The 23,929-nt window shown below is 38.9% G+C and overlaps 1 protein-coding gene across 4 annotated transcripts in view; it reads right to left on the bottom strand.

The window, feature by feature from the left end:
* b3gntl1 (UDP-GlcNAc:betaGal beta-1,3-N-acetylglucosaminyltransferase-like 1) overlaps nt 1-23,929 on the bottom strand; it is a 263,296-nt gene that overhangs the window by 29,087 nt on the left and 210,280 nt on the right. For all 4 annotated transcript variants that reach the window (XM_052033304.1, XM_052033305.1, XM_052033306.1 and 1 more), the window contains 3 exons: nt 10,734-10,869; nt 7,755-7,823; nt 5,613-5,687 (listed from right to left, as the gene is read on the bottom strand). In XM_052033304.1, the coding sequence (XP_051889264.1) occupies nt 5,613-5,687; nt 7,755-7,823; nt 10,734-10,869 (280 nt within the window). The remainder of the gene's footprint in view (nt 1-5,612; nt 5,688-7,754; nt 7,824-10,733; nt 10,870-23,929) is intronic.

Here is a 23,929-nt window from a genome sequence, read left to right as displayed (position 1 = left end):
GCAGCAGAACAGATTGTACATTATTTTAGTAAAGAAATAAATTTCTGGATAACGTTGCTGCTTATTCCTTCATGAAATATCTGTTGCTCCAAATTACCTCGAAAATGTGTCAAGATTTAACTGAAGTCCCTTATTAAAGAACTCGTAATCTTTAACAATGTGCACATTGACACAATTGAAGCACTGGTACAATTTTGCCTCTAACATTAACAATTTTACACCCTCATAAATCAAGTGAAAAAATCCAAAAAAAGTTAATCAGGGAAAAATATTCTTGGAGGCAAACACCAATAAAAATATCAGACATTGGCCTGCTTCCCCAAGTAATTTTCAGATAATCATTAGATAAATGGGTGGATAGATTCCACTCACCTGCAATAATTTTAAAAGCAGTTATTATTGGTCACAGCAGAATTTAAAAGGGATTGTCTTTGCTCAGCAAACACTCTTTTCTTTGCGAATGATGTCAATACAACACAAGTTAAAATGGGTGTCAAGGTGTCACAGCACTTAGGATATTCCTAAAACAATACCCCATTGCAAATTAAAACTTTTTGTCAAAGCCATTCTTTAAAATTAAAATGAAGAACATGTACCTGGAAAGTAAACCAAATTGCTGAAAAATGGAATGTATTCTGAAGTCAAAATGAGTCAAGATACAAGATGGACTGAAGAGAAAGCAAACGGTAAGATACTTTTAGGTTTGTTTTTGGAGCATTCTGGGCCAAATATAGAAATGTAAGTTGAAGAAATAAAATGAAAGTGCATTAAAACTACTGCTACAGTGTTGTGGTAAGAGCCAAAAGTCTTTCAGATTCAGTGTGATTTTGGTACGTGGTAGGCACTTGCTGAACAATGCCTATTATACCTGAAACAAGAGTCACAGAACATGATAGCTGGAGCTGCCAAAGCATGGAAGATTGTATAAATTCTAAAATATATATGTAGAAAGAATGGCATTTATTGTCCATCTCCAAATGCTTTGAGATGGTAATAGTGAACCATCTTCATTAACAGATGCAGCAGTTGTCACATCAGCTTTCATATGATTAAGTTGGTCGCTAAGCTTTTTCAGGGAATGGTTAAGAATTAACCTGGAGTTATACTGAGTAACAATGATAAGATTTTCTTCCCCAAAGAAGATTAATCAGTCAGATAGCTTTAAAAGCAATTGAGTATTTTCATCATCAACCTGCTTTCTACTCCAGAGTTATTTAATTAATTGAGTTTAAATTCTACAGCGAACATGGTGAAATTTAAAATCATGCCTCTAGATCAGGATAATTAAACTAGAATCAGAACAACTGTGTTCCCACACCCTTCTACAATGTATGTAAAACTCTATGCACACATTGATCATGGATTCGTTAAATGAAAATGAGCTCCCTCTGTGACTGTCCATAGATTGTTTTCTGTTGGACTCATGTTTAATTAGTACACATGCTTTTGGCATTTGTTCTCAATCACTTCTGTATTTCTGAAAATATAAAGAAAATATAACCCAGTGTTAATTAAACTGTGATGAGTGAGAATTGTGCAGAGGCTCACCTGCCCCAGGGGTTGATTGTAATCAGTTAGTGATTTTTAGGTGCATGTCTCCGCTTAAAATAATGCCAGCAATCTTTTTGCAGTTAAGTCACTATTGCTTTTGTGGCAGGTGACTACAAGCCTCCCCTTTGAGTAACACTTGAACCATATAGTCAGTGTGCAGGTTAGCCACTGACAGGAAGCCAAGAAGGAAAACCTGAGTATTTATGTAATCTTTTCTGTGTTCCTATTACTAAAATAACTAAAGTCTTTTTTTTATATCAAAGATGTTGACACTGAATCCTCTACTGGAACTGTGAATGCTGTGCTGGAAACTTCATACAGGTCAGAGCTCAAGAAGAACATCTCAGGCTGTGGCCCAGGTATCCTATAAACCTGATTCCAAAAGTCATCCTCCATCTTGCTTTTTAAATAAAGAACCTCCATTGTTCAATTACATTTACACTTGTTTATCAAAGTGCTGAACACAATATATCCTTTACCTCCTTAAAGGCACAGGTAATGACAGTTTAAATAAATGTGCTCTAAGGCCTCCTGTCAGCATCATGATGTAGTCTTTTGGAGCTTCTCTTGAACCTCAAATTAGCTGGGTGTTAAATCTTGATTTAAATGCACTCAAAGCCAAAACATTGACGAGATATTAATTGACAAGTCATATGATTTAATCGCTTTGAAGAGTGTAATCTAAATTGTGGGCAGGTTCCATTGTAAGATGTTTAAATCTCAGGTGTGCAGAAACTTTGTACTTGCACAAGGAAGATGCCTCCTTTGTGGACAAATCTTCAGCAGCTTGTGCAGACTTGTATACCTCCCTGTGAGGACTCTGCCACCCCACTCCATCACTGGAACATGCATTCTCAATACTGCTCAGAAGTGCTGCCTATGTTGTGGTACAATCCTTTAAGGCTGCAACCTGAGGTCAGAGCTGACATGTGAGACAATGGACTGGTAATTCCTGCTTTTCTGGTAACAAAGGGGTATCACATGAGGGAGCCTGATATCACTGTTTTCCAGGACATTAACGACTTTTGCCGACGTGTGCACTGCTGAGTTTATCGGAGGTGAGTTTGAATGCCTACAAAAAGCCTCTTTATCAAAGTCAGGATTTCATAATTAAAAACGGTAGGTACTTATTGATACAGTTCACTTTCTTAGGAGATGTGGCAATTTGAAAAGTGGTCTACATGGCTCTAAATCAACTTGAACATTACATGTTTCATGGATCTGGGAAATGATCAGCAAATTGGAAGTGAGTTTGCCTGGGAATGTGTTGCACAGGAGGGTGTTGCATGCCAGAATGTTGCAGGGGAGGTTATTGCATAGGAGGGTATTGCAGTAGAGGGTGTGCACAAGGAAATGGAGCACACGGAGGTATAGCACTGGTGGGTTTTGCATAGGAAAGTGTTGCATGGAGTGGTTGCTTGGGAACGTGTTGCAAAAAGGGTCTTAGAGTCATATTGTTTGTGTAAGAGTCAATGCTCATGAGGATTTTACACAACGCAGTGCAGAAGGGTTGTGTAAGGGAGTGCGTTGCACTGTAAGGTGATGCAGGGAGAGTGATTGATGCTGCTATCACAATTCCATGTACCTCTCATGCATTTCCACCATCTCCTGTCTTCCCCACTCATTCCCTCTCCCCTCCCACCATCCTCATCACTTCTAGATACCAGTTGACCATGAATGGTGGAGGTCCAGGATCATTGCCATGACCGATCATGCCAGCATCCAAAGTCAATGCACCTCCACATTCCAACATATATCACAGCAACAACTCAGGCTTTACTTGCACTGTTCGTACTGAATTTTAACATTGTTCTAAAACATCAGGCCATGGGCAACGACACAACAGAAATTCAGTTTCAAGCTGCACCATTTTGTACACAAATCCCATTTTTCCAGTCTGCCTGCTCAAAGATTGGAGTTAAAAGAATATCCATGTAAAAACTCTGCAAGTATTTAAATTATCCTCCCGTAATCGTCTAAGTTGCATCCGGTTAACCCTCTCGATTAATAATTATTTCCTTTGGAGTTGAAGCACTTCCATTCTAGGTTTTTGGAAAGTACGGGTGCATGTGTGCAAACTTCTAACAGGTAAAGCTTTTGTTATTATCATTGTAGAAAAACCATGGAAGATATCATTGTAATTATTATTTAATAGCTCAAAAATTCTAAGGAAGCAGCTTGAGCTAGTCAATTAAAACTGTCAAGTTTGATGTGAGAATAGACTGAACATTTTGTCGAATGAAGTTCTTCTAGTGAAACACTTATTGCCAAACCACACAAGATGAATCTCACGATTATAGACTACTTGACAAGAATGACAGTTGTTAGTTTGTAAAGGAGGATGGTAACAAGCTGGGTTTCCAACAGAATTTGTTAGTTTCTTAATCACTTTTTTAATGATACCAATGTTATTTTACTTGCATTATTTCTATAGTTTTTCTTCACTAAAGTCACATTTTCAAACAGTCATGGTAAAATTTGAACATGTTTTCCTGGATTAGTCTGGGCCTTTGTGATAGCAGTTTGGTAATAGCTCCCACAGTAGTCAGAAATGCAAGAAGACAAACAATGAATTATGAAAATATTCTGCAAAGGAATAAAAGCTTTAAGTGTTGCATATACAGCTTGAAAGGTAAGCACTACATCAAACTTTGGTTCGGCTGCACTTGGAGTATTGTGTGCAGTTCTGGTCGTCCCATTACAGGAAGGACGTGGAGGCTTTAGAAAGGGTGCCGAAGAGGTTTACCAGGATGCTTCCTGGATTAGAGGGTATGAACTATAAGGAGGTTGGACAAACTTGGGTTGTTTCCTCTGGAGCCTCAGAGGCTGAGAGGGCGACCCGATAGAAGTTAATAAAATTATGAGAGGCATAGATGGGGTAGGCAGTCAGAATCGTTTTCCCAGGGTAGAAATATCAAGTACTAGAGGACATGCATTTAATGTGAGAGGGGGAAAGTTTATAAACACGTGCGGGACAGGATCTTTTTTACACAGAGAGTGGTAGGTGCCTGGAATGGGATGCCGGGGTAGTGGTGGAAGCAGATATGATAATGGCGTTTAAGAGGCTGCTAGACACATGAGTATGCAGAGAATGGAGGGACATGGATCATATGCAGGCAGAAGAGATCTAGTTTGATTCAGCATCGTGTTCGGCGCAGACACCACACCGTGGGCCAAAGGGTCTGTTCCTGTGCTGTACTGTTCTATGTTCTAAGCATGCTGAGCACAGTCTCAATGTAAAACACTGCACTACACATAGTTACAGCAAAAGCAGCTCAAATTCTGAATAACAAAATATTCTGCATTTTTCTTCCTCTACAGAAGATATAATATTTTCAGGTAATTAGTGAGGAAAATATTCAGAGAAGGAAAATAAAACAAAATAGGAGAATGAGAGATAATTACTCTGTGTAGATGTTGAAGGGAAAGCAAAAGAAAAAGATTTATGGTCACCGCATGAGCATTAAAACTGAAATAACAGTCTGAGCTATTTCATTTGACCAGTGATCAAATTCAAATACTGCATACTCCATTCACACTTCCCTCAATCTTTTTGAAATGCAACAGCAGTGGACAAACATGTTGTATGTTGTATGAATGGAAAACTTCTTGTTGTAAATAAATATGTTTCCAGCATCTGCAGTTTTTTGATTCTAAATATGCATTACTTTTTCCAAACTTGACATGTACCTTCAGTGTCAAACATTCCCAGGTCGGGTAGAAAATAGATCAATTGGAGGATCAAACTTTACTTACATGAAAACTCTAATAATCCAGCACCCTCAGGACTCTTGGTAGTGCTAGATCGGTAGATTTTCCGGGCTATGAATACACCAACACACTTCTAATTCACCTTTTTTTAGATGATGCAAAGTAATTCATTAAATTTTCAAGTGAACCAGGTGAGCTTAAAGGGACAATGCAAACAGGGCCTGGTTAGTTTAAAAGGAGTGCAGGAAACTGGGCCCCAGTGTGTTTAAAGGGAGCATCTTACACCCATGTCGATTTTATCATTGCTGCATTGTACATTTAATAACTAAAAACAACTGGTTCTCACTCACCAGCTTCACACAGATGATGAAAGGGGGCTTGGCTTCCATAAAATGGCAAATGGGAATTTTGGGCTTTGGGTTGATCTAGAAGAAGCAAAGATATTTGTCAGGGTTCTCTACAGTAATGGTGCTATATAAATGCAAGTTGCTGTAAGTATGCAATACCTTGAACATACTGTGCGCTTGTATATGTCAAGAGTTCAATCTAAATTTTAACAATAGTTAACCCTTGGAAATTATAAAAGAAATCAATTTGTTCTTGAGTGAATGGCGCATCTCCATCCATCCTTACTGCCTGGTTGACCTGGCAGTCTCACACACCCACTTGAGTGGATAGTGACAGGTCCCACTCTCTGCCTGCCATTACATCATGCAATAAGATGTACTTTCTCTTTAAGAAGTGATTTGGACCTTTAAACTATCACCAGCCAGCTTTTAAGATTGTCATCACTCATGACTTACACCAGGCAGGTTATCACACAATGGTATAACGTTTTATTTTAAAGATAAGATGATGTAAAATTTGTATCAACACAATAAAAAAGTTGTGAAGATAGATTCTGTACCAATTAAAGAGAACACCTGGAGCGCAACACATGTGGAAACATTTGATAAGCCCAAAGGCCAGGACATAAGAAGAGTTGTGAATGAATGACAATCAAATCCTTGTAATCTCTGAGCATAACACCTACATGTAAAATCAATGTCATGTAGACAAACATATATATTGGTAATCATGATGCTAGCTAAATTCTATATGAAATTTGTGCCTTTCACTAGTTTTCTCCCTTACAGATGTCCACCGTTGATGGGAAAAAATTCAATTATAGATTTCTTTTACCCTTTGCCATGAGTACTCTGTCATCAGAGGCTCCCGTCTCTGACCCAGGATAACTCAGCCAATTGATTGCCACATGTTGAAGGCACTTTGGGAAGTTCAGGGTAAATGGCTCAGCACAGAATGCACTGGGATGCATGCACCTTGCCAGCACAACATGGTTACACCTTACAAAGACACAGGGGTTATAGTGTAAGTGAAGGCTTAATCTAGCATCAAGATCAACGTCACCTTGGTGAAAAAAAGGATGACCTCTATGTGGGGAATTTCATTCTATTCTTTTGATGTCTATTCTTTCAAAACTATAGGAGTTTGGCATCACTGAAACACTGAAGCCCTATTGCCCTAAGTTTGGAACTACAAAGGAATTCAGGTACTCAGAGGGTTAAACCTGTACAGTAATTCTTACCAAGTTGCAAAGTGATATTAGTGCAAGCTATTAGGTAAGTATCAATTAGATCTTATCTGCCAATCATTAATCTTTATTGTTTTTATAATCCCTAAACTATTTTGTGAAAAAGCTATTACAAGCTCCCATCTCTCAAGTTACATGTATTAAGCTACCAGTATGCATACAAGGTAACAGTTACAGACACTAGGGTATTAATTATAAAGCTATAATATAATTGAGGGATTCATAATGGATGGTGTTGACAATGTGAGAGAAAGCACATAGGATTTTAGACTGAAACTGAGGTCTTATATCAATGAATATTCCAGAACTTAACGTTTTAACACCTTAATCTTTCAATCCAGTACTAAAAGACACACTGAAGATGAGTATAACCTATGATTTCATAACCACAGGATCATTAGAAAATAATTTGTTTTCATTAAAAAAATAATTAGAAGGGAATGCCATACATGTTGTAGCTCAATGCATTTTCTTTCACTAAACATTGTGTAGTCTTTTCTGGCCTGTATACATCATGTTTTGTGTTGTGACTACCAACAGATAAAAGGGAACAAAGTAAAGAAAGGGATGCCATTAATGGGAAGATTTTGCATCCCCCTGAATCAGCCTACTACCCCTCATCCCAAACCAGGACATGAAACTTAATTTTTAGGGAAAATTCATGGATGAAACCAACATACATCACTCTGATAGTCTCTGGAGATCCAGGTCCTTAAAAGTCACAGACTGCACACTGCAATATTCATGTTTAAAAAACTGATTGGGTGTAAGGGGATGGTGCAGGGATGGGAAAGTGAGGGGATGATGCAAGGATGGGGTGCAGGTTCAGTACTGCTGTCTGTGTACTTCTATAAATATTTATATGTTATTAAGCAGTATTTACAAAAAAGGAATTTACCTTTGATTCTTCATAAGTGTAGAAGCCTTTTGTTATCTTACTTTGATCCACATCACAAAAGGAGGCAACCTAGACAGAAGCAAGGCAGAAACCATAGAGTTAGCTACATCTATGAGCAATGCCATCCAGCAAACTCAAATGGTGGGGGTGAGTCTATGTGAAAAATCTTGGGATAGAATTGTTAAATTTCTCAACTCTTTCCTATTTATACATTCTAGAGATGTGAATTTCTGAGTTTTGTGAATACTTATTGAGCTCGCTGTTAATCCAAAGTCATTGTCAGTAGCAAACAAACAAAAACATCTTTGCTTTGCATTGATTGCATACAAAGGTGAACCTTATAATACAGATGGATAGCCTAACTAATAAAGTTACAGTGAACAAATCCTCGTGCTGTCTTTCCAGCTGGACTTCACTACAACCAGCTGTTGAATATTTATATGAGAACAGCACGCAGATATAAGTGTTCTAGAAACATGCATGATTTGTGATCCACTTAGGCAGGGGAATCTGCCACTGAACCTGTGCCAGGTTAGTTCTGGCACATGAACAACGAACCCATTTACTTCAAAAGGAAAGGTACAGATGTGAGTATTAATAAATTTACAGTTTCTTGAATTAATTGATTTTAGTTAAATACAGGTTGTCCCTGGGCAATGAACGGGTTCTGAACGTATGTATGTATGTCAGATTTTGAATATATTAATATATAATGAGAGCTCATTAATGTTTTTGATGGCTAATTAAGCCTGGAAGTATAGTCTTGACGGCTATTAATTTAAGATGCTTTCTGGTGTTCCATGGTGGGGCCTGTTCTGAACTCTGGTTCTTTTGCCAATGAATCTGATTTTCCTAAATGGACAGGTTCTATAAACTTTCCTTCAGCTGTTTCAATAAAACACAATAGTTGACCATTTTACCAGGTATGGAAAGGGAGATAACTGGCAGGGTAGAGTCCAGCTCTTTAAGGTCATGGTGAAATATTTATGGTAGTAATGAAGATGTCTGTGATACAGCTAATCTGGCTTCCCTGAAGGGAGGATTGCCAGCAAATGGAAGTTAAGTCTAAAGGTAGGGTAACCAGCATAAACAAATACATTTGCTTTTTAAAACCACAATATATTCATCACTTTCTATATTGTTATGGACAATTGGTTGTGTGTTAACATTTTCTTTCAGCTGAAAAATCTAATGAATCATTGGTTCTATAAAAAATAAAAGTCTGTTCCTTTGTATAAGAGAAAATCTTAACAAAAACACAGCCAAATCCTGGAATTCAGCCATAAGCAGTGTGAGCTCATTTAAATGAGCCACATCTGAGAGCCTCATAACAAATGTGTTGAATGTAAGATATTTTCATTAACCCTGGAATCTGAAGCACGCCACTAAAGGACAAGTAACATTAGCTGTTATACCAAATAGAAAGATGCTAAGGGATATAACTTTGGAGAAATGGTCTGAATGGATTGATTTACCTTCCCTGACATCTGGTAGTAAAGAGTTTGCATAGCATTTGATTAGATTAGTAGAGAGCTTTAAATTCCTTTCAGGATACATGGGCCATTAATGTGTCAAAAAGCAGAATGACATAAATGCTGCAGATTTCAGACAGTGTCAGACTACACAATATCTAAACTTCTACAATACTAACCCAATTATTAACATTTGGGAAAGGACTAGGTTAAAAAGTTATGTCATCGGTGGAAATTCCAAAATTTATCCACCTTCTGTTTGCAGTTTCCTTGAGATGAAGTTGTTAGCAGGAATTAAAAACTTCAGTTTATGCAGATTTCACATTTCAGTTAAAGTTTATGATCCAAAGCTCAACCCAAAGTTTTGAAAAATACTCGTTGGAAGCCAGTTCTTAAGGTGTATGAAAAAATAGGCAATCGATTGTGTTCTTCGAGCATTTAAGAAACCACAGAATTAAAAAAAGTCATGTAGACTGACCTTCAGACTCCATGACATGGATTCTACTCCAATTAAGTCATCATTTAGCAATGGATTTTTGCTTTGACAGAATCTTTCCATTATTTCATAATAACCATTTCCACAATCCAAGCATTGCTGAAATCATTACGTTCTGTGACGTGTTTCACCATTTTTATCAATTCATTTGGCCTTGAATCTCAATCTTAACCATTTAGCTCCATAAATTATAAGTGTCATTGTAATTTCACAAGGCATTTTCTTAAATAAAGGTTGTGTAGACCTTCATTCATTAAGTTCACTGACCAATGGAGATCTGTTCTCAGGAAAAATCCTGGTTCTGAGGAAAAAAACTCTGTGACAGCAAGCACACATATCTGAATCCTAGTGAACACATATCTAATATGGCCAGTGGTGGCCAACGATGTTAAAAATATGATAAGGTAGCTTTAACATTGTAGTGGTACAATGCGTGATACTTCAATACAATATGCTTTGAAATGATAGATAGTCTTTATCTTTTTCATTCCTGTTTCATAATACATTGCACGTTGTACTGCATTCATACCCAAAACAAGAGTGTTCATATTTGTACCTGGATTTAGTGGGAACATAGAATGGTTAAACACCACTAGAGCTGATGCTGACTTTATTTGCTGGACAGAAAGCTGATGATGGCAGATCAGTTCAATGAACTCAATGGAAAGATAACAGCAGCAGCGACGGTATGCCTTACATGCTGACTTTAAAGCAACATATAAAAGTCGGTCTCACAGAAATGTAATCAGACAAAAACATGAAGGCAAAGATGTGGTTTTTAGACTATCACTGGGAAAAGCTAGTAATGTAATGGGTTAGATGATCACACTCATCCCAGCATTATGCTCAATTGTGCAAGTGAAAAATTACCCTATAGTCTTTTAATATCTCTGCCTACCCAACAATAAAAATTGGGTAATGGAGGAGTAAATACTAAGACGTTGATACAGTACTTGATAAATTGTTTCTGATTTGTGGGCCTTTAATAATTTGATGTTTGCCTAAACATACCTTTTTCTGATTGGCAGCTGACAAACATCTGTACAACTTTCTCCCCTGTTTCCCAGCATTCCAAATTGTAAACGATGGCCAACCATTTAGAACTCGCTCCTCCAGGAATCTCACACGTTCCTTCCAAATAGTTTCCCTAAAGAAACAGAGCAATGAATCACATCTCTGTGCACGTATTACAGCCAAAACAATCGCCAGTGTTTGGCTTTGCAAAGCACCGAAAGCCATGTTGATTATATTACTGTAAATGTGGACCTTATACTATTTTCACATGTAGTCAGACGCTTGCAGGCATTGAAACTTGGGCATACATTTTAGCTCTGGTAATGATTCGTATCATAACAGAGACTCATGAAAATAAACCAACATTGGCCTCTGCTTATTATAGAAGAATAAATTTCTAGTACAAAGAAGTAGTACAGAAGAAAAACTGTATGACAGAACTGATGCACGCTTATTCAGAATTTACATCAACTGGGACCAATCTAGAATTTTTTTGGCTCCAAATACAGGGGCAGGTAAATATTTTTTTAACATATAGACAGTCATTAATTCTTCTCCACTTACAGAAAATGTTGTTTCTGGTGTCTTACTTCAGTCAGTTGGACCAGAGGACTGTGACTACAGTTATGTGTTCTTAATATCACCACATAGGCCAAAGGCAGACTGACTTTGTAGCAAGGCTCAATGGTTCCCTTTGTACTCAACTCATAAACCAGGAATGTTCTGATATATAAATCAGTTCCAAGGGATTGGGTACCTGGAGCTGTTGCTGTGTAAAAGAACCTTGATCTGAGCTTCTGAGGATTTTTGTGCCAACTCTATTCCTGTATGTTTTGCTTTGAAACCATGATTTTCCTTCCATTGCCTTCACTTCACTGCAGTAGGATTTCACAGACCATCTTCTCAGGCAATCCAATTTACCAGACAAGGCTTAACTTTATTCTAAATTACCCAGTTGTTGTGAGCCACATTTAACACAGCTGAAGACTTTTACAATGGCTCATCATTGTGATGATATAGTAATGCTCAAACCAGCTTTTCAAGTCATTTCTGATTCTGTATGAACATAGAACATAGAACACTACAGCACAGTACAGGCCCTTCGGCCCACGATGTTGTGCTGACATTTTATCCTACCCTAAGATCTATCTAACCCTTCCCTCCCACATAGCCCTCCATTTCTCTATCATTCATATGGCTATCGAAGAGTTTCTTAAATGTCCCTAATGTATCTGCCCCCACAACCTCTGCCGGCAGTGCATTCCACACACCCACCACTCTCTGTGTAAAAAATTTACCTATGACATCCCCCTTATACCTTCCTCCAATCACCTTAAAATTATGCCCCCTCGTGTTAGCCATATGAACAATGAAACTGTTTATGCACACAGTGAAATTACAGCAGTTAGTAGCAATTAACAGTAACACAAGAACCCAAGAGAGTAGGAGCAGGAGTAAACCACCTGGTCCCTCAGGCCTGCCTCACCATTCAATACGATTGTGGCTGATCCACCCCAGGCCCCTTCCCCATATCCCTCAGTTCCCCTACCTTTCAAAAATTTATCTACCTCCACTTTAAATAGACTCCACAATCCACTGGAATAGAGAATTCCTTTGCTTCTATGCACCTTGGTATTAAAGGTGTACCCCCTTAACCTGCGTCTATGTCCCCTTGTTTGAGACTCTCCCACTAGTGGAAACATCTCAACATATACTCTGTCATTCCCCTTTACGATTGTGTACATTTCAATAAGATCACCCCACATTTTTCAGAACTCCAAAGAAAACAGACCCAAACTCTTCAGCCTCTTGCAATAGGACAATCCTAAAAAATAGCCTGCTGAATCTCTTTAGGACTGCCTCCAATGCTACTATATCCATTCTAAAATAAGGAGGCCAAACCTGCAGAGTGCTCCAAGTGCGGACTCACAAACAACCTATACAACTCTTGCAGTATTTCCCTATTTTTAAACCCTAAACCTCGTGCAATAAAGGCCAGTATTCTGTTTGCCTTCTTAACCACTTGCTGCACCTACCTGTTAACTTTAGTAATTCATGTTCAACAATACTGAGGTATCTCTGAAGTAAACTTATTTATAATCTCTCTCCATTTGGATAATGGTTCTGCCTTTTGATTCATCTTACCATAGTGCATAATTTCACACTTTCCCACATTAAACTCCATCTGCCAAATCTTTGCACCTATCTCTATCCTGTCAAAGAGTCCGATAATCTTATCGCAACATGCCCTGTTATCTATATTTGTGTCATCATATTATATTCAGTTTTTCTAAAGATTAGCTATTTCTACTCTGATTATTGACTCTGACATCTTTCCACAATAGATGTTAAACTATTTGGTGTATAGTTTCCTGCCTATTATCTCCCTCACTTTTTGAACAAGGGAGTCACATTTGTTGTTATTCAATCTGCTGTTACTCTCCCACAATTCAGTTAATTTGTAGAAACTTTAACCAATGAGTCCATTATCTCTGCAGCCACTTCCTATAAAACCCTTGGATGCAGGCCAATGGGTCTGGCAACATACTTGCCTTTAGTCCCATTAGTTTTTCCAATACCCTGTCCCTTGTCATCGGGATTATTACAAGTTCTTCCATGCTCTTTGAAGCTAGGCCATCTGCTATCTTCAAGATACTTGTGGTGCCGTCCATCATGAAGACTGATGCTAAGTACTTGCTATTTAACGTATTTGCTATTTCTTTCTCTCCTCTTATTAATTCCCCAGATTCATCCTCCAGCAGCTCCTAGACTCACCTTAGCCACCCTCTTCCTATTTTATATACTCGTAGAAACTCATACTGTTTGCTTTGTTATAACTTGCAAGTTTTCCCTCATAATTGATTTTCCTCTTCCTTATTCGGTTTTCAGTCTTTCACTGTGGATTCCTGAAAAATTCTCAGTCCCCAAGTCTACCACTGGCCCTTGTCACTTTGTATGCTCTGGTTTTTGATTTAACATTACCCTTGAGCTCCTTTGTTAACCATGGATGATTTATATTTCTCATGGAATCCCTCTTTTTAATTGGGATAAATTTCTGCTGAATGTTATGAAATTGCTGGTTAAATTTCTAACCACTGCTCTTCCATTCACCTTAGCCTATTTACCCAGTCCACTTTAGACAAATCTACCTTCATACCTTTGTAATTCCTCTTATTTAAGTTGAAGACACTGGTTTTGGATCTGGGGTACTTATCCTCAAGCTGTATCTGGAATTTTACCATGTTGTAGTCACTACTTCCCAAGGAATTCTTAACCACAAGATCTCTTAATCATCTTTCCTCATTACATATGACCGAATCTAAAATAGTCTGTTCCTGGTAGGTTTTGTAACATACTGTTCTAAGAAACAATCCTTCATGTACTCCACTGATTGTGAGTCAGAAAACTACAGATACTCCAAATCTAAAATAAAACCATGAAATACTGGAATTACTCAGCAGGTCAGGCCGCATTATCAGTTTTTATTTTAGCACTCCACAAGTTCCTCTTCCAAGATATCCTTGCCAGTTTGATTTATCCAATCAATATACCCATGCAAATTGAGGTTTTCTTCATTCGTACCTTTTGATATCTCCTCAATTGTGCTTTGTCCTATTGAGAGGCAACACTTTGAGAGCCTATAGACCACTCCCACCCAGGCCTTCTTTCCAATGCTTTTCGTTACTTTCACCCGACCAGTTCCGCGTCACTATCCACTGCATCTATATCACTACTCACCACCGTTCTGATACCTTCTTGTTTAACAATGCTTCCCTGCCTCCTTTCTCTGACTATTCCTTTGGAACATCGAATAACCTGAACATTAAGTTCATGGTCTGTTACACTATAACCATGCCTCTGTAATAACTAATAGATCATACTCATATGTTGCTATTTGTGCCATCAACTTATTTACCTTGTTGCACATGCTATGTGCATTCAGAGAAACAGCCTTAAGCTCTGATTTTTTTAAATAATTTTTACTTAGACCAGAGTTACTTCTGCTTATTTTGCTTCCTGTCACATTCTGATCTTCATTTTCCTCCTCACTATCCAGAGCTACAACTCTCTCATTTCTTTTTTATTTATTAAACTTCCCAAATCTAGAATCCTCATCATCCCCTTTAATTACTTTAAAGCCCCATCTACAATCCTATACATGGAATTCCTCAGGACACTGGTACCTGCACGGTTCAGATGAAGCTCATCCCAATAGAACAGCTCGCTCCTCCCCCAGTACCAGTGCCAGTGCCCCATGAATTGGAACTCACTTCTCCCACAGGACTGCAAGAATTAACAGGACTACAAAATATTCCTGGCTGTTTATACTGAAAGTTCTTGCTAGAATGAAGTAGACGTCAAATAAACATGAACTGTGCATGCTGGTCTCACACTAGCACTGTACAATGAACTATACAAAGATCAAATCCTTTGTTAACATGTTGTCGTAACATTGGTTACTTCAAGCATTCTCCTTTATCTGTACATTGCTGATGTTTAGTTGTAAATAATGTAATGAAAGAATTTACATTTATATATCAGCCCAGCACATTCCTCAGGCCTTCCCAGAATGCCTTATATACGATGTTCTTATGAAATGGGCGGAACGGTAGCATAACGATGAGTGTAACACTATTACAGCGCCAGCGATTGGGGTTCAATTCCCGCCGCTGCCTGTAAGGAGTTTGTATGTTCTCCCCGTGACTGCGTGGGTTTCCTCCAGGTGCTCCAGTTTCCTCCCACATTCCAAAGAAGTACGGGTTAGTAGGCTAACATGGGTGTAATTGGGCAGCGCGGGCTCATTGGGCCGGAAGGGCCTGCTACTGTGCTGTATAAATAAAGCTTTATAGTTTTAAAAGATGCAAACACTTATGTACACAGGATAATCCTATGAAGAACAGTGATGAACCAAGTTCATCTGTCACTTCTTTTCATGGTGCAGGACACAGCAGTAATCTGATCAGCATGTCAGCGTTTCCAGCATTTTTATTTCAGACAATCTTTTGGTAAATTTCATTTAATTATTTTGCATTTGTACCTCTTCCTGACTTCTGTTCTCCTTCACTGCCTTGCATGGTCACCACTGTTATTATTTGACCTCTCTGGCCTTCTACCTCAACACAGACCTTTCATTTTATTCTTTCCTCATCGCCATGAGCCTCCACCTTTCTCTGCCTCTCCAGACTTGCTTGACCTCCAACAATTTCCAGCTGTGATGACTCTTCATTCATCTGAAATGCTAACTCAGCTTCTCACTACTAATTTTTGTTTTTTTTTTGTTACACGATGAGATTCTTGTTCTTCTACATAATTTAGTGTGCAAGCTCTAAACTTAACTTGCATCCCCAGCATTATCCCATGCGGCATTGAACGTTATTGCTCCTACACAGAAGTGTTGTATCAAACATAATTCACAAAATTGGGAGACAATATATAGATCTAGGAACAGCTGGTAAAGAGGCAAAATACAGAGGAATGGACATCACGAAACTGAAAGGATATTGAGAGAAAATTGGATAAATCAACAAAGCAGTAGGTGGCATAACATTAAACATTAAAAGCCTGAAGAAAGGGGGTAATTGAGGGAGGTATTTTGAATTTGGAGTGAGTGCTGCTGTGTATTGATACCTTGACTTTAATAAAGAGAGCATTCATAATGTAGGAATAAAGTAAGTGATGTATATTAAGAAATAGCAACATAAATACAATCACAAAACAGTAACAGTATGCTTAATCAATCTCAGCATAGAATAACTATTGCATAGCTATCCAGTTTTACTCTTTAATTAGCATACCAGGTTAACAAGTTCACTTTTCAGAATTGCAAGCACTTTTTGAATATATAAATAGAATATACAACCTCTCCATTGCTAATTAGTCTACAGATCCTTCCTATTTGTGACAAAGCAATTGGCTGCAATCAGAAATTTCCTGAGTACGGATATCTTCAGGCAACAGTATCAGGTTTTGCAGGTGAAACTAATTATTTCCAGACACAGGACTGGTTAACTTTTCATCAGTTTCATAAATTCCGATTTTGATTCTAACCAGGTGGACAAAGTCTGCCAAAGCAAAAGAGTCAAATCCAGATGCCTGATTCCAATAAATGTGATATCTTGTTTTTCATGATAAAAATGCAAAAAAAAATCTGATTGCCAAATCAAAAAAAGTTTTCACTAACTGTGGTATTATTTAACATTTACAGACTATTGTACATAAAAGTTACACAAACTCTTAAATTATGATATAATCAGTATTGCAAACATGAAGCAATGCAAACAGCAATAAAATTTGGAGTAAAACTGTAGTATTGATTTCAGTTACAATGGAGTATTTATTTTATTGAATGCATTCACTTATGTTACGTTTTTTCAATCTCTTGAAATAACATGAGATTTGACAGGACTGAATGATATCTGCTGAAAATGACACAAATCTGGAGCTTATCCCCATAATTTCAGTTAAAGTTTATAGTTACTTTATTGGGAAGTCCTCACTTTTCATTTTAGTTTATTTATTACAGCCGAGGGAATTAAATGCTTTTAATCAACAGCGACAGCATTTTTGGGTCTCCATATATTGACATTGGAACACATTTAAAAGACAAGGCTAACTTTAACCTCCAATGAGATTTGGGTGAGCATCAGATAGGGTTATCAGAATCAGGATCAGAATCATTTTGCAATCTGTGCTTTGGAGCCTCCCTACCAGTTTGTGATGCAACCAGTCAGAATGCTCTCCACCATACATCTATAGAAATGGGGCAAGTTTGAGTACAAAACATACCAATATGTCAAGGTATGATGCTCAGAGTATTTTAACTATCAGAATATAAACATACAAATTAGGAGCAGGAGAGGCCACTCAGTCCTTGAGTCTGCTCCATCATTTACTAAGATTGTAGTTAATCTGAACTGTAATCTCTACTCCACATTCCCATCTGCCACAGTAACATTTCACCCTGCTGCTTATCAAAAATCTATCTACCTCTGACTCAAATATATTCAGACACTCTGCCCTTTGAGGAATAGAGTTCCAAAGACTTATCATTCTCTGGACCTTTATTTCTAGATTCTCCCACAAGAGGAAACATACTCTCTACATCCACCCTGGCGAAATCCTTCAGGATCTTGTATGTTTCAATCGAGTCCTCTCTCTATCTTTTAAACTCCAGCAGATCCAAGCCTAGTCTATCCCACCTTTCCCCAAAGGACAGCCCAGCTATGCCAGACACTCCCATATGCCTTCTTAACCATCACAAAGGGCTGGAACTTTCAGGGATCTGTTGACATGCACTCCAAAGTTCCTGTGTGCCTCTCTGCAGCCTACCATTTCCTTCCTTTTTTTGCCCTGTACAAAGTACTACCTCACACTTGGGACTGAATTCCAGTTGCTACTTTCTGGCCACCTGATTTGTCCATTGTCCACCGTCTTCTTCCTCACCATTAGCCACATGGCTAATTTTTGTATTATCTGCAAACTCAAACGTGATCCCTTAATTTAAGTCTAAATCATTGAGATGAATCACAAAAGTGTTCTTACATTAGAAGGAAGTAGACCATTTCAGTCACAAACACACCCATCAACGATTAATCTTTGTTTCTTGTCAATGAGTCACTTTCCCTTGGATCTACTGGGACTTCACTTTTCGGATTGGTTTGCCATTTGGGACCTTGTCATTGCCACAGAGTCATGCAACAGAGAAACAAGCCCCTCAGCCCATCATGTCCCTGCCAATCATCACATACCTATCTATGCTCATCCCATTTACCAGCACTTGATCTGTAGCCTTCTACGCCTTGACAGTTCAAGTGCTTGGCAGGATACTTCTTAAATGTTGTGAGAATACCTGCCTTCACCACCCATTCATGCAGTGTGTTTGAGATTCCAGCCTCTGGGTGAAAATGTTCTTCCTCAGATCCCCTCTAAACCTCTTCTCCGTTCCCTAAACCTATGCACTCTAGCTTTAGATAGCTCTGCCATGAGGAAAGGTTTCCTACTATCCACCCTATCTATGCTCCTCATAATCTGTATACATCTATCAGGTTCCCTCTAACCCTCCTCTGCTCCAAGGTAAACAAACCCAGGCTAACCAGTCTCTCCTCATAACTGCGATGCTCCCTCCTATGCAAAATCCTCTGCACCCTCTCCAGTGCAATCTCATCTTCCCCCGGTCTGGCAAGCAGCACTGCAAATAGATTACCAGATGAGACCTAATCAAAGCTTTATGTGGTTAGACCACAACCGCTCTGCTCTTATATTCTATGCCCTTGCTAATGAAGGCAAGTATGCTGTATACCTTCTTTGCCACCCAGCACCAATCCCTGACTGGAGGCCTGTGACTAGTCATGTGCTGCAGTGATCGGTGCTGGGTCAATTGTTGTTTATCATCTATATCAATGATTTAGATGATAATATGGTAAACTGGATCAGCAAATTTGCAGATGCCAAGAAGATTGGGGGCGTAGTGGACAGTGAGGAAGGCTATCAAAGCTTGCAGTGTGATGTTGACCAGCTAGGAAAATGGGCTGAAAAACGGCAGGTAGAATTTAATGCAAACAAGTGTGAGATGTTGCACTTTGGGAGGATAAACTAGGGTAAGACTTACACTCTGAGGTGTGCAGAAGAACAAAGGGACCTGCGAATACAGATCCATAATTCCTTGAAAGTGGCATCACAGGTAGATAGGGTCATAAAGGGAGCTTTTGACACATTGGCCTTCATAAATCAGGACACTGAGTACAAGAATTGGGATGTTATGTTGAAGTTGTACAAGATGTTGGTGACATTGAATTTAGAGTATTGTGTGCAGTTCTGATCACCTACCTACAGGAAAGATATCAATTAGCTTGAAAGAGTATAGAGAAAATTTACAAGGATATTGCCGGGACTTGAGGACCTGAGTTATAGGGAAAGGTTGAATAGGTTAGGACTTTATTCCCTGGAGCACAGGAGAATGAGGGGAGATCTTATAGGAATATACAAAATTATGAGGGGTATAGATAGGGTGACTGCATGCAGGCTTTTTCCCCTCAGGTTGAGTGAGACTAGAATTAAAGGTCACAAGTTTAGGGTGAAAGGTGAAATATTTAAGAGGAATCTGAGGGGAAACTTCTTCACTCAGAGGGTGGAGTGAGTGTGGAACGTCAGTGAAGTGGGCAATCTATGTACCACAGATGCCATGCTAAATAAGAGTTTCTCTTTCAGTGTGATAGCTCCAATCGGTAGCTTGGTAAGTTTACAGAAGAATCAGAATTCAGAGGTATATGTCACTGGGCAAGCAAGTAATAGGCAGTTTCAACCTCGAAGAGAAAGAGAAGTAGCAAGGCCTTGCTTTCTCTCCAGATATTGAATGACATTGTTAGACTCTGATATGGAACATTTTGTAACACTACGTTTGGCCTGGCAACATAAAATTACTGCTTGGAGAGCCTCATTATCCAGCTGTCTGGTGGCTCGTTGCAAAGGTACCTCAAGAAACAGTCCTGAACTGTCCAATACAGAGTACTCCTGTTCCCTCTGGGGATTCAGGAAATGGCAAGGGTTTGCTGGGGGTGAGCAGGTACTAAGATTGTGTTCTAGTGAAGGAGGAAATTACCCATTCTGGTCCCTGCTACGATATTGAGTGAGGACAGGACTGAATCATGGAAATGTCAAAATTAAAATCATAGAATTTTATGGCAGAGGAAGAGTCCATTTGACTCATTGTGTTCATACTGACCAAAAGATTGGGCTAATTCCGCTTCCCAGGCCTGTAGATATGGCACTTTAGGTGCTCGTACATTTTACGTATGAGGATTTCTACCTCCATCGCACTTTCAGGCAGCGAGTGTCAGACCTCATCACTGGGTGAAAAAATATCTTCTCAGCTCACCTTTAATTCTTCCTCGTTTTAGGCTGTGATGCCATCTAGGGTTAAATAGCTCACTTTGACTCACTGTTCAGTCGAACAAGTAATGGTTATTCTGGTGAGACACTGGAGTGTTGGGAATGACCATGAACTGGTACCAGCGGTCACAGAAATTGTGAAACAAACATTGGGAGAAGGTACAATGCAGAATGGGAGCGGAGATGAACAGTTCAAGCAACTTAATAAGAAATCATCTGGAAGAAATATATTTTATAATCACCCAGTACTTAAGTGTGCCTGATCAAACAGTTCTGATCAAAAACTACTTCAAAGTTGGAGAGGGAATTTTTCCAAAACTGTGCAATGATTAGTTTACTAAAATTAATTTAACCAAACCAACCTAGTGAAAATGAAGTGACACAATAGACAATGGCTGGCTAGAATTTAAATGAAACAAAGCAGAACAGCTAATTCCTTTGACCTTCATCCACACTTAAATCAATAACCTTCACACTATTTCCTACTCTAACATTCTTATTAAAGCTGTAAAACTTTATATCCTTTGTTCTTGGAATCCAAGCCTAATGTCACCTGATTCCTGATTTTGTTTTCCCTCTCCTATTCTTACCAAAAGTGGAGGTTACTATTTTGTGACAAAAAACAGAACGCTGGAAGAACTCAGTGGGTCAAACAGCATCAGTGGAGGCAAATTCCAAGTGAGGCAGAGGTTCACTTGCACCTCCTCCAACCTGGTCTACTGCAAGTGGTGCTCACAATGTGGCCTCCTCTACGTTGGAGAAACCGAGCGTAGACAAAGTGATCATTTTGCGGAGCACCTGTGCTCTGTCAGCAACAGCCATCTTCAGTTTCCAGTTACACGTCACTTCAACTCTTCTTCACATTCCCACACTGACCTATCTGCACTCGGCCTTCTCCAATGCTATGGAGAAGCCAAAAGCAAATTAGAAGAACAACATCTCAAATTCCATTTGGGTGGTTTATATCCCAATGGTGTGAACATTGAATTTTCCAATTTCAGGTAACCCACATCCCCAGTGTTCTGCTCCCTCACACAACTACCTGTCCACCTCGTTTTCTTGTCCCTTTGTTCACCTTTACCATCCTCTTGCCCCCTCCACAACTCCACCTGGTTCCTTCTGCATTCACCTCCTCCCGATCTGGTTCCACCTACCAGCCTCTGCCTCACTCCTCCCTCATACTGCTATATACTGGCAATCTTTCCTCTTCTCTCTCAGTCCTGATGCAAAATGTCAACATACACCTTATACATCCACAAGTAGTGCTCGACCCACTGAGTTCTTCCAGTGTTCTGTTTCTGTCCCATATTCCAGTATCTGCAGTTTCTTTTGCTTTCTATTTTGTGACCCTACCGCATATTTTCTCAGTATATATTATACACAACAAAGGCAATATTTTTAAACTGAATTGAAACTAAAGATTAATTGGAGAATTTATGAATTGTGCCCCTTTGTTAGTAGTTAGACCTAGAAGACCATTTTACAAATGCATTTGTAGCTCCAAGGGTTAAAATGCTGCACCTTCTCCAAAATAAAAAGGGAAACTCCAGGAGGCTTTCAGAAAAATGAATGATTGCCTTTCTGCATGGGAGGTGGAAGTTAAAAGGAAAGTGGTGTGATGCAAAGTCTGGCAGGTCATGAGACAACTTCCTGCTCCTTCCATCATTTGGGAAAGCATCAGCGGAAAGCACAGATTCCTGTTGATTAGAGTGCGGCTGGCTCCGTCGCATCTCATTGCTTTCTGGATGTTAAAACAGCCTCAGCTATATTTTAGTGGGATTGCAGTTTGTTTCACACTTGTGCATAAAACACTGTGGCGGTTAACAGACAGAGTTTAAGTGATCTGGCCTTGCTACAGCTTTTCAGAAGTGCCTCTCACAGAAGAATCCATTATCTGAGCCATGTGGAACATAGAACAGTACAGCATTGAACAGGCCCTTTAGCCCACAATGCCTATGCCACTTAGGTTGACATCAAGAATTAATGACCCAATCGATAACTTGCTTGGATCCGTTTTTTCTATTTCAATTTCACTGGAATGGATTTGGCTTCCTTGTCAAACCAGCAAGTTTGCTTTTTTGTTTCATGGTGTTCAGACCACAATCAGTGTGTTGGCCTTAATTAGTGGTGGAGCTGTGAGTAGTAATTAACTGATTTCTTTTTTAAATGCACTGTCTGAAATCAATAAATCAATATTAAAACAGGCATATTGCCAAATTTTTTGAGTGACTACAGAAGGCAGAAACCAGGAATGAAGCAGGTCAGCCACATTAGTGTTTGAGCCAGTGCCTAAAGGAACTGAGCAAATGCATTGGGAAATGCTCTTTAACATGATAATTCAATTTGGCTCCTGGATCGCTGCAATATGGTCGAAATCTAGAGTCTGGTCCTTAGCGAGCTAGGAATTCAAGTGCCTTAGAAGACAGACCTGCAATATAAACAAGATCTCATTTGCAGCCTGAAGTACAAATCTGCCTCAGATTTAAAGACAGCTATCTCTGACTCATTGGAATTTTATTTATGGACAATGACTGGCAGAAGTGAGGCCCTATGATGAAGCCTCCAGGAATTCTTCCAACAAGAAATGTCAAAACTACTTGGACTGGAAAAATTGAGCTCAAGTGATACTATGTCTTCAAAATTAAAGGCCATATTTCAAATATAATACTATAAGCTGAAACTTGGCCTTGGATAATGCCAAAATTCTACATGGTATCTTTCACATCTACGATACGTTACAAAGCATTCAAGGTCATTGCATTAATTCTGATTTGTAATCGTACTCCTTGATATATTGTACTGTCTACAACTCAGCTGGCCCCAGAGAGACACTCACGTAAGTAATCAAGATGCCTTATAAAACAAATTACAATTAACTTTAAAATTCTGTCCACATCCGTGAAGACACTTTTGAATATTTAGATTAAATAGTGGGTGCTGAGAACATGACATGGGAATTACGTGGAGGACGTTCAGCCAAACAGCTTGGGATACAGTTGAAATGAAAAGCTTTACCAATGAATCATCTGAGATCGACAACTGCAAATGCTGGTATCAAATCAAGCTTCATGCAAAGTTTCAATCGTACAGTACAGAATCCTGCCACTAACCCTTAAAGATCCTCTCTCTAATCTGCATTTTAAGTGGATTAATCAGATGTGATTCAAGCCCCTGAAATTTCAGGAAGAACTCAATACATCCCTGTACGTATGGTGACTTGTTTCAAGACAACAATTTGTCAAATTATGTGTCATTATATCCATGCTGCAATTATTACAGAAAATCATGCAAACTCTTCCACAGAA

This window comes from Pristis pectinata, chromosome 18 (assembly GCF_009764475.1).
Source record: "Pristis pectinata isolate sPriPec2 chromosome 18, sPriPec2.1.pri, whole genome shotgun sequence".
NCBI lineage: Eukaryota > Metazoa > Chordata > Chondrichthyes > Rhinopristiformes > Pristidae > Pristis > Pristis pectinata.
Note: the sequence above shows the minus strand (reverse complement) of the source record. Positions and strands in the feature narration are given on the sequence as shown.